Raw genomic sequence first — 16,387 nt, forward strand, 5'->3', positions numbered from 1 at the left:
ATCAGAGAAGAGTAGGCTATCGAAGAATAGGCTCACAACAGTTAGGGTATGACTATCTTATCAAGTTATAGGAATAATTTACATCTGATTAACAATATGCCTATATATGTTAATTATCTGTTTAATTTCTCTGTATGCTGTATTCAAAATGACTAATTTATCATTAGGCTATTAGACCTAGTACAGTAGCATTATAGTAGGTTACTACTAAGTAATCATAATAATATTGTTGATGTTGTTATTATTATAATAATTTTCATTATAGTATTATCATTGCCTACCTGCATCTGCCACTACAATAAAATATTGAGTTTATTTTGATCACATGCAATTCCAGTAATCAATGGACTGATGCACCTTAATATTTATATTTCCTAAAATGTGTTTATGACCTTAAGTAGCCTAAAGTGAGAAAACGTTGCACTCACAACCATTTCAGATAGTTTGACAATTGTTTATCGTGTTGTCCGCTTAGTTAGAATATAAGAGCGCGCGAGCAAGTCCTTGGGAAATGGGGAGGGTCTTTGCGAAATTCAAGCCTATCACGTCCAGCTTCGGCATCAGACCCACCTCCAACCAATTACCAATCGCAAAATGTATATATCATAGGTTAGGAAGCAGGGCATGTGTTTGAGACACTGGTAGGGACTCTTGGAAAAAAAGACAAGACAATTATTTTCGAAGGATAAAGATAAAATCATTAACCCGTGACTTTTACTAAAGTATTACCTATTTCTTGATATATTGAAATTGAGGGTGCGTTTTCCAGAAGTCGATAGACCTATTGTTCTAGGAACTTTAGAACATGTTATTTAGTTATTGGGTGAACAAAAAACGGTAGGTGGACGAAATGTTGAATTTTGTGCCTTAATCTCAAAATCGTTAAACGCGCTTTCATTCCACTCGACTTGAAACAAAGGGGCACGGTGAACCTATGACATTGCGCATACACTGAGACTGGGGCTGCACATGGGCGGCATAGGTCCCGATCTTTATCTCAGTATGTTGAATGGGACTAATACGCAAACCTTCGGAAAAGACACCGATATCAACAATCACCTTCAACGCAGCAAGGATTTAGCGGAGTTCAAAATGGGAATTCAGGACACCAGGTTATATTACCAAGACGCAATTCAAAACGGACAAGACGGGTTGGTACTGCCATACCACACAGACCAAACTGTGGCAGGTTTCGGAGCACAACCCGGGAGGTTTTACTCACCAACTCCCCTCAATAGCTGCCACTTCAGCAGTGTCAGGTCGCCAACTAGAAACGGGATGGGACAGACTTATTTACCGACGGGAGGCGAAGGTTTCTCGACAACTAGCAAAGAAGTTTACCCTGCCTCTCCAGAGAGTTATTCCGCACCCTTTCAACACGGGTACCCTCGCACTCCACTCTACCCATTACCTGGGCTACAGGTGTGCGGGAAGACGCAGGCTCTCCTCAACAACTATCCTCTGTGGGCGAAGTTCCACAAATACCAAACGGAAATGATCATAACGAAACAGGGACGGTGAGTAAAAATGCAAATTCCCTCAGAGGGAAACGTAATTGCCTGTTTATTATAAGCCTATAACATCTTATGTAGACACCAAATGACAATAAACTGGGCACAGACGTCAGTTCAAAATGTATTTTTTTGGTTGAGTTTTCAACTAACGTGAATTCAACATGACACCATGACAATGGATATAAGCTAAACGTTTATAAAGTAAAATAATCCCATTGATGAAAAAATCCCCCCCCCCAAAAAAAATCCCATTGATGATTTTTTGCAAATCCAATCAGTTTTCCATGTTGATACAACATCATCACACGTATTGTTTTCGGTTGAAATGAGGTGGTAACGATATTAATTCAACCAGCAAAATGTATTAGTTCCATAGGTACTGTAGGCCTAGGTCAGTTCGGGGCTAAAAGTTTTTGACAGGTTTCAAGGCATGAGCACATGTGAGCTAATCATTGGTGAGAAGTTCAGGGAAAGTTGTTCCTTAGTGCATTGCTCATGTTTTTTTCAAACTCATTCCTAAACATTGTATGTGTAGGCTACATAATGTTGGCCATATCAGTGTGTGCCAAACTGCCAAAGCCGAGTATGTCACACGAAAATTCATTGGGCCTATAAGAATGAATCCAGACACGGCATGAGGGTATTGACCCGCTACAGACTAACAAAGTGCTCAAAAATATTCAGGCTTGTTTATTAGATATTAATTAATATGATGCACAAAACATAATCATTTACATGTTAAACTCGCTGGCTATTTTAGTTGTTGCTATTTGCCCATAATGAAATCTGCATGCTATTTAAGCTTAACTTTAAATAAACTCCAACATTGTGAGCTTCTCACATATTCTTCTAGTTTTCCTTTGCATATTTTTTTTATTGTATGTTCTAATTGATTTAACTTGTGCGACTTATCATGAACATTTTAGGCAAAGCAATCCAAGTTCCCATGCGCTGGTTTGAGTCCAATGTGCTATGATGAGGAGCTTAAATACTAGCCACAATATCATGGAAATATTGTTGCTGGAAAACATTATGATACTTCAGCCTGACTCCCTGAAGTGCATGCCGAGTGTATCACCACGCTGGCATAACCCCACCGTCTCTAATTGAACCATTTTCCTATTTGTTTCAAATGCAATTTTGTACTGCTACAATGGTAAATATGAAAATAAAACCTTATTCCAAATTAAAAGAACACCACCACTTCTCTGTCATGATTTAAATCAGTGACAGTTGGTTCAGGTTCTTTCAATCGCATTCATCTCTCTACTCGAAACATTACTATCATGATTGTGTAGGCCTACAGTATGTTGGTGCTTGCCTCTGTGTTTGTCTGTGTGTGTGTGTTTGATATAACCTCTCCTGGCAGATAACCCTGTGCAAAATGACAGTCTGGTCATGGTCATCTCGGCTCATATAATTAAAGTAATTAATGCATATCTTAAAATACACATATTGCCGTGCCCCCCCCCCCCCCCCCCCCCCACTCCACTACACACACACACACACACACACACACACACACACACACACACACACACACACACACACACACACACACACAAACACAGAGGCACAGGCAACATACACGCCTACATAATCGTGATATTAATGATTACATGCACATTGAATTGAAATACTGTATGTGTAAACAGACTTACCACCAAATAGCTACTCTCATTATATAATTTTCCACTGATAGTGAAAGAAAAGTATTGGAGCCATTGGGTTCTGCAATGCTACTCACTTCCAATGGAACTTAAATGGAGCCAAGTGAAAGGGTGAGAGAGAGAGAGACATAGAGAGAAAGACATAGAGCCACAGAGAGAGACACAGAGAGAGAACTCATAAAGAGACATAGAGAGACCCAGATAGACAGAGAGAGACATAGAGACTCAGAGACTCAGAGAGAGAGACTCATAAAGAGGCAGAGAGACTCAGAGAGAGACATAGAGAGAGAGAGACTCATTATAGAGAGTGAGACATAGAGAGAGCGACATAGAGAGACTCAGAGAGACATACTGTAGAGAGAGAGACAGAGAGACTCAGAGAGACATACTGTAGAGAGACATAGAGAGACATACTGTAGAGAAAGAGACATATAGAGAGCACGCAAGTGCACACAAGAAAGAGAGAGAGAGGGGTGTGGGGTGAAGGGCAGAGCAGGCACCAGCGAGGCTTCAGATGGCCATACACAGAACAGTGGTGCTAGGCACCTTTTGAAGTCCAGGAAGGAAGGCAAACTGTTTTTTTTTCTCTTTCTTCACTCACACCTCTTCTCTGGTACAGTTAAGAGTATAGCGAGTGAGGATCCCATTCCCTCAGAAGAACAAGTCTGGCCTTTTGAAATGTGCAGCAATCCCTAGGCATGCAGCAGGGGCAAGGGTTCTCCTGCTCTTTTCAAGTGTTCCTGTAAGACAAGACCAATTAATTTAACATTGGCTTGGCCCAGCCATCTCCACCACCACTGACTCTGTTTGACTCATGGCAGTGGCAATGGAACCGTATCTGTTGGTGAGATGTTTCTATTGATTGTGATAGTGGTCCACCATGCACTAAGATTGCTGATAGAAACATAACTGAGGAGATGATGTTAGGTGCTGGTTCTACATGATTGGAATTTAACCAAGACATGCATTTTTAGCAATAACTGCATTCAGCCATTGTTAGGTTTCAGAAACGTCTCTTGTGAAAGAAGACATGAGCATTATGTTGTTGTGTGCTTTTTGGATTGTTGCAGTGTTCAAATGTTGAATACTCTCTAATTTGATGACGTCTCTAGTTATTATTGATCTATAGCAAGGTGTGTTCTTGGACGGAGATATGATTGAGTAAGTTCTTACAGTGTAGGCAGCCCATTTCAGAGGAAGAGTTCTGCCCTAACCCGAGACTCACAGGAACCATGGAAACCTGCTCAGAGAGAAAATACATCTCTGTCTCTCTGGTTCAATGAATCTCGGTAATGTTGAGAGAAACACATCAAGTGTATATTTCTCACTTAATATGTTCCAAAAAAAACATTTAAACATACAAAATTGTAACTATGATCAATCAATCACAATGTAATTAAACCATTGTGTTTTGACTGTTTATAACCCATTTATAAATAAACAAGTAATGAACACGCCTCGAATAGAGTACGACGACGAAGGATAAAGTAGAGTTTTTGTTGATTGGTTTTAAGTGTCTTTGGTCCTATAAAAGTACTATATAAATCCAATGTTTGTAATATATATTTTTTTACAATTCAAATTCATGGAGTAATACTATGTTGGCCATTGACACTGTAGCAGAAAGGGTTGGATGTTTTAGGCTTTTCGGTTTATTTACTGTAGCTGTCGAGGTGTTTCTGAAAACTGGGGTTAAATAAAAATGCACATAAGCGTTTGTCGAGATATAGCAATCAGTGTCTGTCAACATCAAGTGCAACCTAGTCTGTGTCTGGGTAATGCATAGATGCTCCACCTCTCTCTCTCTCCAGTGAAGCAGAAGTAGGACTGTTTCAAGGTTTTGGTGTCATAGGCTTTTTAAACAACTTGTCACATCCTGTACAGATGTTGGTGTGTGCATACATAAAATATGCAGTGTCTTGCAGAAACCTCTAATACCAACTTTTCAGAAGGAACTAACCCAAGTACTTCCTATATGCTCTGATGTTTAGGTTCTCATCGCCTCTTGACAGATGTCGAGAATGGGGAGCATGTCAGGCCTCTACAGTGTGACCATTTTACTCACACTGTAGTAAAATAGTTTAGGAGCACTAGTGCGCCAATACATTTTTTATATCCAAAATAATTTTCATTGTGCTCCTAAATTTCTTTGTGTGCGACTCAATTTTTAAATTTCGGCGCACACATGCTACTTGTTTTTTTTTTAAAGTCAGCGTAGCCGTAGAGCCCTGCATGTATGGTGGCATCCACTCATAGAAACCTTTGATTTGAAGATCAAAATAAAGTATGACATCATTTACTATTCGTATTCATTTGCATCACTGTCAATGACATACTTTTATTTTGAAGGCAAACCGCAAATTCCACTATTGTGCCTAATCCTTGTTGTGGCTAGCTTCACAACACATAAGCTAGCTGGCTGCTTATAACATTTGCTTTGGGCCACAGGGTTAAGTAGCTGGCTAGCTATTCATTTTAATGAACTGAAGTTCAGTTTCAATAGGCAAACAACAAGTGTCAACTTAGCTAATACTTACTCACAAGGATTCCGAAATCATTGCTAAGAATAATGAAAATGACTGCAGTTTCTACTGGTCGTTGTTTGCAGGCTGGTTGTATTGGTGCTAGCTAGGTACCAAGCTAAAGCTAGCTACCCCGGAAGTTGCGGTCGAACAAATTATGCTTTATTACCAACGCGGTATTGTAAACACATCGTTCGTGGCCAGTGTTTGCTTGTTTGCTGACTTTACTTTACAGCTTTGACAGTGCTACTGTATCTTTTTTGACACGCAAAGACCCAAACGGCGTTCCATAGTATGTATGTCGTGAAGCTGATAGCAGTGAGGCTATTACTGTGTAACTTCGGTAGGGCAACATCTGAAAAATAGAGCACTTGGTAGTGTTAACCGGTGCTCGATCAGTCGGCGAAAACCAACATCACCCACGAGAACGGTTGATTGTCAAGGTCAATGAATTCCATTATCTTGGCTTTAATGGATTTCGCCTTTGAGTTGTCTCGCTGAAATGTTGTTACTCTTTCAAATAACTGCTTGACTTGTTGATTGCTCGATCCACACAGCAGACATTGTGGGCTAGGTTAGGAATGCTGTGTGTTGCAAGTATAGCGGCAAATTTTACGTGGCGTCTTTACGTCATGTACCTTCGTTATGTAGGTTTGCACGTCAGCTTTGACATCGGTTTTGCACATTGGGCGTTAAACTAGACATCGATTCCAACAACATGTTGTTGGAATATATTCTGTGTATTTTAATTACTGTCCAGCCAGTATCTAAAGTCCAATGCAAACAGTATATTATCAATCATATCTTCATAGTGTATCAAATAACATCATCTGACTATATTCCTGAGCTGCTGTTCGGTTTTCTGTCTACACAAAGGTTCTCTATACTGTACCTTGATCCGTTGGATAGAGAATAGGTGCCTATAAATAGTGTGATACTCTCCTTGTGTCCAGCAGCAGCTGTAGACTGGCATGTTTTCATCACCGATGATCAAGTGTACATGTGTGGTGACATAAACTGGACCTGAACTCCTGTCCTGTTGAATCAGTGGGTGCACTCAAGCAGAAAAGTCTTCTCCCCTGTGAATATGCAGTCACTCACTGGCTTCTGCTTCACATCCCCAGGACAACCCGCTTTCTCTTTCTCTCTCACCCAGCCGATGTTTGTCATTGAGCTTTGTTTTTCCAAACTACACCCATATGTTGAATGATTGGCTGTCTGGCAAGTATTTGACTTAAATATGCTGATTTAGTTAGAACAGGTACTACCTGTGCCACCACAGTCCCTATCCTACCAGACAGGTTTCGGCTAAAGACAGTAGTGTAGGAGTCAATAGACATGGAATCACGGCATGGCTAGACCAGTCTGTGGCTGTCCACTCTCAGGCTCTCTGCCTTTCAGACTCAGCCAGAGAAGTTTCCAGATCTCATCCTGCATAATCAATAATGAAAACCCCTGAACCTCCCCCACATCTCTGTGGCTCGCCCTTTGGTTTCCTCTCGACAAGTACTGATTTCCTATAAAAGGCCTCAGTTTAAATAAGTCTGACAATATCAGTGAAGGAAAATGTCAGCTATCAGTGTTCTTGTTTTCTGTTTTCTCTCATGGGTTTAGTGGGGTTCCACTCATGACTCAAACAGTGCCCGTGTCTGTTTTCACTTATATTAAACACAGACACGGAAGGAGAAACCGATCACCTGTTATGTCCTAGTGAGGCTAATTTGTAGCTGCCACAATACTTGGGTTTCACAGAGAATTGGGATTGATTGTTGCACTGGACTGCCCATGATTCAGGTAGACATACTGCTATCCAACAGTGTGGAGATTTACTGTAAAAGTCCAAAAATATCATCACCCAATTTTATTTTGTCTTACCAAAGGGTATGATGTGTGTAAGGTCTCGTGTGGGTTTTGTCAATGGCACATTTCCTCGTGCAGATATGACAGCCTCTTCCATCTTGTCACATAAAAGCATGCAGAACAAACACAAACAAAACAGATTTTATAACAATGTCACAACCTAAGGTGGTTTGTTTTCTGAATACATTTTAATATATTATATAGTATTCTGGCACAGATCCTTTGGGTTCCCTAATGTCTGTCATTGAAGAGGAGAGGTTAACGCTGTCTCAGCAGAGTACAGTTTGCCTTGACTAATTGACTGTGGTATTGAAATCTGTGAGATACACACATATGCCATGCACACACACCCCATTGGAGTATGAGTTACCCTCCAGAGTGGATGCCCTCTGCACCCCCCCACACACACACACACACACGAACAAACAGTTGCCCCCAAAAGAAATGTCTCTTTATACACCTCACTTGTTTTACACTGCTAAATGCTGAAAGAGCTTGAGGGTCGAGCAGACGGAATTTAAATGAGCTGACTTTATAGGCTCACACCAAGTGGAAAAGGTAATGCCCCTTCTGTCATACCGAGGTAGACAGGGCTGTCAGTGTAAGAGGCAGAGAGTAGCTCTCTCTTGATCTCTGCTATAGTATTGTAGCATTACATACTTTACCATGGTTTCATTTAAAGCAACCTACATATAACCCTATAAAAAGTAAACGCCTTCAGTATCGATTCTGAATATTATAGCAGAAATTGCCTTCATATTCTCGCCATAGTAGTCAACCAACAAATAACCCTCTAAAACGTAAGCGCCTTCAGTATTAATGATGAATATTCTAGCAGAAATTGCATTCATGTTCTCACCATAATAGTCATTTCCTGAGTTGGCTAGTTGGCGGTGGAAGTGAGAGTATCTGGAAAGGAAGTGTGTTTTTAGCATAAGCTTTTTGAACCATTAAGGAGTGGGCACAGCCTTATCTGATCAAGTATCTAGCTTCACTAGAAGCACACTATCTCGGTCTATGTATTGCGTTGGAAGTGCTATACAGCTATAGCCTCAGGTACAATGAAGTATGAAAACAGTGGGCCAAAAGCATGCCGCAAATATTTAGCAACACCTATTACCCCGTGCTTATCTCAAACAGCAGCAACCTGCCGTATCATAATGAAGACATATACAGCCTAGTGTAAACTGATATGTATAGTGTATATGCCAGGGCGACAAAGGGCAAGGGGTTATAAAATGTACACAGGCTTAGAGACCGGGAATCCACTCCAACAGAAAGTAATCCTGTGGTTGTGTTGTGCCATGCTGCCCCGGTAGCCTTATGTATTGGTGTGTGTGTGTGTGTGTGTGTGTGTGTGTGTGTGTGTGTGTGTGTGTGTGTGTGTGTGTGTGTGTGTGTGTGTGTGTGTGTGTGTGTGTGTGTGTGTGTGTGTGTGTGTGTGTGTGTGTGTGTGTGTCACGCCCTGGCCTTAGTTATCTTTGTTTTCTTTATGTTTTTTAGTTAGGTCAGGGTGTGACATGGGGAATGTATGTGTTTTTGTAGTGTCTAGTGTAGTTGTCTAGTTATGTCTATGGCTGCCTAGATTGGTTCTCAATTAGAGGCAGCTGTGGTTCATTGTCTCTGATTGAGAGCCATATTTAAGGCAGTCATAGGCATTGGGGTTTTGTGGGTAATTGTCTGTGTCTATGTTCTATGTTGCATGTGTGCACTTAGTTCATTTATATAGCTTCACGTTCGTCTATTTGTTGTTTTGTTTCGTTTTTCTTCTTAATAATAAAGAGAAGATGTATTTTTCACACGCTGCGCCTTGGTCCACTCTCTCACCCTTAGACAGCCGTGACAGTGTGTGTGTGTGTGTGTGTGTGTGTGTGTGTGTGTGTGTGTGTGTGTGTGTGTGTGTGTGTGTGTGTGTGTGTGTGTGTGTGTGTGTGTGTGTGTGTGTGTGTGTGTGTGTGTGTGTGTGTGTGTGTGTTTACAGTACATTATGTATATATGAGTGTGTTTTTCCTGTTTTTGGACAAACTTTACCCTCCATTCCCCCACTGTATTGCCTTGGGACAGGCTGACCTCCCCGTTACCTCCTCAGTGACTGCCCCGGTGATCCAATCAGTTCACCAAGTAAAGCTCCAGCAATCAGACGCTGCATTCTGGCCCATCTTTTATTAACAGCCATATTAAATATTCACCTCCACTACAACCCCCTGCCCCCCCCCCCCCCCTCTCCTATCACCCCGCTCTGCCCCTCAGCCGTCTGACCTCACACAGAAGAAACACACACAGAGCTTCTGTTTTTTTTTTTAAATCCCCTCTCTCTCTATCTTGCTCGATGTTGTTTCTGACAAAGATGCCTTGGGATTGGTTCAGATTGTAGTACAATTTGTAGCTCGAAGTAGATTTCGTCATTCTGATGGTAGTGTTGTAAAGCTGTCAAGTCAAGAAATGTTCATGTATTTTAATTCCAATTGTTTGTACTGTGTATATCCACATTGGCATAATAGGGGTAAAACGAGAACACCACACATTATAAGGTTATTAGAAAGAGCAATACAGTATCATGTTTGTGTTACTTCATGGAATAATTCCACTCAAACTATATTTTGCTATTTGTTTCATTAGTCAACTGTCCCAAAGTCTTTTTGACTGTATCAACAGTGGACTAATCAAACAAATACCAAGAAATGCATTTTTGAGTGGTATTTTACTTTCAATTAAAATCTCGCCCTATAAGAATGTACTACAGTACATCTCTTTTATTGTATTTGAACCAAATAGATCTGCCTCTTCTCTCATCTGACCATAATGTATTTCTCCTCTCGTCTACTCTAGGAGGATGTTCCCCTTCCTGAGTTTCAACATCAGCGTTCTGGACCCGTCAGCCCACTACAATGTGTATGTGGACGTGGTCCTGGCTGACCAGCACCACTGGAGGTACCAGGGAGGCAAGTGGGTCCAGTGTGGCAAAGCAGAGGGCAACATGCCAGGTATGATTGTATTCTAATTAAGCAATAAGGCCAGAGGGAGTGTGGTATATGGACAATATACCACTGCTAAGGGCTGTTCTTAAGATAGATGCAACGCGGAATGCCTGCATACAGCGCCTAGCTGTGGTATGTTGGCCATATACCACAAACCCCCGAGGTGCCTTATAGCTATTATAAACTGGTTACTAACATAATTAGAACAGTTCAAAGTAATGTTTTGTCACACCCGTGGTATACGGTCTGATATACCACGGCTTTCAGCCAATCACTGTTCAGAGCTCGATCCACCCAGTTTATAATATTGCCACACCACACTCTCTGTCATCCATACAGCTCCAATCAATGGCATACAGTGGTACAATGAGTGAATCCCCAATACTCCTCCAGAGTAGCCTTGAGAGTTAGAGCATCAATTTGAACTACCACACATCACCGCAGTCATCAAAATAGGTCAACCTGTGTCATAGCAGGTATTGTGGCTGTGTGGCACCGGACTTATTACAGTGTAGTAGTGATAGATGTGGTGGCGGGTTAGAATGTTGTCGTGCCGATGTTAACTGGAGCTGTGATTGTGTAGTATGGCATTTGCTTGTAAATGATTTGTGACGCGTTTATGTAGGCTTATGTGGACTTAGAAAGGGCTCACGATGGCTTCATTAACGTTGTTACTAACTCTTTCCCATAGGGAACAGGATGTATATGCACCCAGACTCTCCCAACACAGGGGCTCACTGGATGAGGCAGGAGGTGTCGTTTGGCAAGCTCAAGCTCACCAACAACAAGGGCAGCTCCAACAACATTGCACAGGTAACAGATGCAGTATGCTCAGAAACTCATTTAAATATGTCATAAAATCCTCATGTTTTATGTTGTTGCTTTTTTGCTGTTTGTGTGTTTGTTCAGTAGTTTGAATATTTATCCACATTAGATTTTCTATTGATGGTGCTTTTGATCGTATTTCATGGTCGTCATAGTAGGGGTGCTATTTATATATATATTTGTAATAATGACAATTACAACAGTACTGAATGAACACTTTTATTTTAACTTAATATAATACATAAATAAAAATCTATTTAGTCTCAAATGAATAATGAAACATGTTCAATTTGGTTTAAATAATGCAAAAACACAGTGTTGGAGAAGAAAGTAAAAGTACAATATGTGCCATGTAAAAAAGCTAACGTTTAAGTTAGAACATGAGAACATATGAAAGCTGGTGGTTCCTTTTAACCAACAACAACCCTAAGCACATAGCCAAGACAATGCAGGAGTGGCTTCGGGACTAGTCTCTGAATGTCCCTGAGTGGCCCAGTCAGAGCTTGGACTTGAACACATTTGAACATCTCTGGAGAGACCTAAAATTATCTGTGCAGCAACGCTCCCCATCGAACCTGACAGAGCTTGAGAGGATCTGCACAGAAGAAAGGGAGAAACTCCCCAAATACAGGTGTGCCAAGCTTGTAGCGTCATACCCAAGAAGACTTGAGGCTGTAATTGCTGCCAAAGGTGCTTCAACAAAAGTACTGAGTAAAGAGTCTGAATACTTATGTAAATGTGGGGGCTGGTGCCAGGTTTCCTTCAGGCGTGACGCTTGGCATTCAGGCCAAAGAGTTCAATCTTCGTTTCATCAGACCAGAGAATCTTGTTTCTCATGGTCAGAGAGTCTTTAGGTGCCTTTTGGCAAAGTCCAAGTGGGCTGGCATGTACCTTTTACCGAGGAGTGACTTCCATCTGGTCACTCTACCATAAAGGCCTGATTGATGGAGTGCTGCAGAGATGGTTGTCCTTCTAAAAGTTTCTCCCATCTCAGAGGAACTCTGGAGCTCTGTCAGAGTGACCATCAGGTTCTTGGTCACCTCCCTGACCAAGGCCCCTCTCCCCCGATTGTTCAGTTTGACCGGGCGGCGAGTTCTAGGAAGAGTCTTGGTGGTTCCAAACTTCTTCCATTTAAGAAGGATGGAGGCCACTGTGTTCTTGAGGACCTTCCATGCTGCAGAAATCTTTTGAAACCCTTCCCCAGATCTGTGCCTCGAAACAATCCTGTCTCGGAGCTCTACGGACAATTCCTTCTACCTCATGGCTGTTCTGTTTTTAATTTTTATAAATTAGCAAACATTTATAAAAACCTGTTTTTCCTTTGTCATTATGGGGTATTGTGTGTAGATCAATGAGGGAAAATAATAATTTTATCAATTTTAGAATAAGGCTGAAAAAGTGAAGGGGTCTGAATACTTTCCGAATGCGCTGTGTTTGTGTATATATAAATATATATTTGTATTCTCACAAATGTAGTGCACTGGGCCTTTACTAGTCCTGTATTAGCAGACCGATATAGCCGTCTGTAGCACGGACAACACATTTGTTTCAGCGCCGCCCCCCTCCCTCCTTTGACCCAAAATTCTCAGCATCCCCCCCTCTCCCCACAGCGAAAAATATCGCAGCACCCCCACCCCCAAACTACTTCCTAAGGCTATGATGGTCGTAATGCTCTTCTATAACTAACTCTCCAGTGCTGTTGCCTCCTAGATGATCGTGCTGCAGTCACTCCATAAGTACCAGCCGCGACTGCACATCATTGAAGTGAAAGACGATGGTTCTGAGGACCCCTTCCTCACCACCAAGGCCCAGACCTTCATCTTTCCGGAGAACCAATTCATCGCTGTCACAGCCTATCAAAATGCAGACGTGAGTCACCTCGCCTGACCTCAACAGCTCATTGGGCTTTCCCTTTTCCATAGCATATCATAGACAATTATAACTTAATTAGGAATAGAAGTATACACGCACAAAGGTGCCAAAGCAGAAGACTTTCCCACGATAGGAAAATAAACTGTGTGTAACCCTCATGAATTATTTCATGCAGTCAGTGATCTCTCTCTCTCTCCCTCTCTCTCTCTTTTTCTAATGCGTCTACGCTCTCACACTCTCTCTCCAACGATCTGTCTGTCCTACCCTTGCCCCCTCTCCCATCCTGTCTCCTGCTATTTCTTACACAGATCACTCAGCTGAAAATAGACCATAACCCCTTTGCTAAAGGTTTCCGGGACAGTTATGACACGTGAGTATGCCAGAAAATAACTGAATTAATAAAGAGAAAACAAAACCCTGCTCTCCAGAGGGGCCTCTCGTCTTGAATGAGAATGTTTAAAGCCGCTCTATGTCTATACAAGCAGGCGCTGAGGCACAGTGCTCACACACCTACTCAGTCCTACTGTATCGACACTAGATATCTCCAACTGATATATAATGTAAAATTGCTAACGCTAGTAGGCCTATGTATTTCTATCTCACAAAGATGTGTTGATATGAGTAGGCGTTAGAAGCCTTATAGTTGATTGAGAGATATTTTTGGCTTAGGTTTTGCCAGGAAGTAACACCTCCCCTGCCTAGGCTGTATGCACCGCCTGACACGGACCGCCTCACCCCATCCCCCAGCGAGGGCCAGCAGTTTTTGGCGGGGACCTGCTACACACAGGGGTACCTGACGGACCAGTACATGAACCCGCTGCCCCAGAACCGATTCTACAGCCGGGAGCACATGGCTGCCATGGGCCAGCAGTCCAAAGACCCCTCAGCCAGCCCCCACAGCCGCTGGTACCTTTCCCCCCAGCAGAGTGTCGCCTCCAACCGGCTGGACTTCAACACCTACGAGAGCGACTTCGCTAGCAACAGCTTCTACAAGCCCTTTCCCCTGCAGACGTCTGCCCACCATGCGCTGGGCTACTACGGGGACAGCCCCTTCGCCTCTGCCAGCGTATCCGTCTCGGGAGCCTCCTCAGCGGCCTGGAGCACCAGCCGGCCCTCCCCTCAGTACCTCAACCACCCCCACCCCAGTAAAGCCGGCCCCAGTCTAGGCTGGTTCAGACCCGTGTCCTCTACCAACTCCTCCTCTTCAGGTCATGCCAGGCTCCACCCCCCATCCCTGCTAGATCCGCTCCGCCCCCCACTACAGGACAAGCCCAAGGAGGCGGGGGGAGAGGACCCCTGGCTGGAACCCCCCTCGGTCAAATCAGTGGACTCGGCCGACTCCGGCCTGTTCGAGAGCGGGGTGGAGAGCAAGAAACCGCGAGTGTCGCCCTACGCCTCTAGCACGGAGAACTCGCCACCCACCCGCAGTGCGGAGGTCTGTGAAAAGGACAGCAGTAGTGACGCTGGCTACTACGGCTTTTATACCCACTGAGCCCCCCACCCACCACGTAAATACCCTCTCCTAGTGTCCTACCCGATCCTCTTTGTGCTTTAGTATCTCCCACATGGCCGTGTGTCTCTGCCTGTCCAATGAAGTCATGTAATGGCGCTGGACTGAAGCTCGATTGGCTACGGAAGTCCAACAACAAAAGGATGAAGACAAGTCAGATATTTTGTACCTCAGCTATTTTCACACACATATATACATGTATATATACTTTACAAATAGAGTAGACCTCTCTATAGCCCAAAAGTGTGGCTACTCTACTCATAAGGCCTTCTCTTTGTGTGTTGGCTACGTGTTTCAGACCAAGGACCCTTTGAGGTCAGACACTAACACTTTGAAGGTGACTGTCAAAGTGTGTAAGGGCCAAAGAGCCAAGGCGATTTGACTGGGTCCACTGACACTGCCCTAGAGACACGTAGACACAACGACACGCAGACCTGTGACTTAAGTCTTTCTAACGTTTGGGGATTAGAAAATAAGACGTCTGCACACCTGCTGACAGACCCCTGCAGGGACTGTCCGGTCTTCCCACGTCACACACACACACACTTACACAATCGCCCACACACTTTCTCTCTCACACACACACATGCTCACGCACAGACATTTCTCTATCCCCCCTACTCTTTTAGTATATGATCACAATCACATGCCCCAATGTACTAAGATGCAGACAAGACTGGTTGCATGTTAATAACATAATTGAATAATTTCTGGCTTGTCCTCTACTGTCTGAGGAGATTGCAACTCCCCCTTGTGACAGCAGTGACAAACTGCACGCTGAGGGTCGAGCACACAGGCGAGAGGCCAGAGGTCAGGTGTCAGAGGTGTGGGGGACCTTAGCCATCTTGATCTGAAGTGGCAACGCTAATCAGCCTCAAGCCCGACGGGCCAGTCTTCCTCTGGTCTTCTGAAGCCTACAGCAGGTCTGTCATTTAGAAATATTGGCCATAGCAGCCAATAGGAGTCGCCACTCTGAAAGACTCACAACACAATGGAATTCAACATATCTCACAGACACTCTGGAGGCAACTACAATAGTGATTCATTTGAATTTGTAAACGCACAAAGGGAACCTAAATCGTTGGATGAATTTACTCTCAGGCTTCCACCCCAGACCATTTCAGGGAGCTGCGTTCGGTATTACAGGGTCAAAGTTTTTGACGGTTTCACTGTAACAGAGGTCGCGCTCTGTGTGATTTAAATCAATCTGAAAGTGTCCCCGTCACCACACAAATAAAGACCACAATCAATAACTGCATTAAAACGGGGGCCACTCGGACAACACACACTGGAAATCCTTACTAACAGAGAGCTGGTAATGACACACACAAACACACAGACACAATCATAATGCCAAAAGCCCATTATATGGCCTACACAGGGTAATGGTAATATAGGGTAATATTTGTATTTATTTATTGGATTTGATGACCTCTGTTGCTTCTCCATTTCCACCCACCCCGATACCAGGCAAATATGTATCCTAGGGCTAAGAGAGAGCCAAACAGACAGGGTACATGTAGCCTATGTATTGTCACTCCCAGGCTTGGTTAGGGTGACCTGACAGACCGTGTCCACCCCCAGACGTTAGGTTCATCATGTCGTGACAAAGGCGCAGCTTCCTGGCAAGGTGACA

At 43.2% G+C, this 16,387-nt stretch overlaps 1 protein-coding gene across 1 annotated transcript; it reads left to right on the plus strand.

Annotated features, from left to right (window-relative positions):
- Positions 1-969: 969 nt before the first annotated feature.
- On the plus strand, positions 970-14,761 carry LOC120030000 (eomesodermin-like). Its single transcript, XM_038975318.1, has 6 exons — positions 970-1,517; positions 10,396-10,550; positions 11,236-11,357; positions 13,080-13,238; positions 13,550-13,611; positions 13,944-14,761. The coding sequence occupies exons 1-6, from the start codon at positions 970-972 to the stop codon at positions 14,731-14,733; spliced, it is 1,836 nt and encodes a 611-aa protein (XP_038831246.1). The 3' UTR covers positions 14,734-14,761.
- The last annotated feature ends 1,626 nt before the right edge of the window (positions 14,762-16,387 follow it).

The sequence above is a fragment of the Salvelinus namaycush genome, chromosome 35, assembly GCF_016432855.1.
Source record: "Salvelinus namaycush isolate Seneca chromosome 35, SaNama_1.0, whole genome shotgun sequence".
Classification (NCBI taxonomy): Eukaryota; Metazoa; Chordata; class Actinopteri; order Salmoniformes; family Salmonidae; genus Salvelinus; species Salvelinus namaycush.

Coding starts and splice junctions, on each gene's coding strand:
- LOC120030000 (XM_038975318.1), top strand. CDS start 970: ATGGGCGGCATAGGTCCCGATCTTTATCTCAGTATGTTGAATGGGACT. Junction 11,358..13,079: donor GCTCCAACAACATTGCACAG/GTAACAGATGCA, acceptor GTTGCCTCCTAG/ATGATCGTGCTGCAGTCACT. Junction 13,239..13,549: donor CAGCCTATCAAAATGCAGAC/GTGAGTCACCTC, acceptor TTTCTTACACAG/ATCACTCAGCTGAAAATAGA.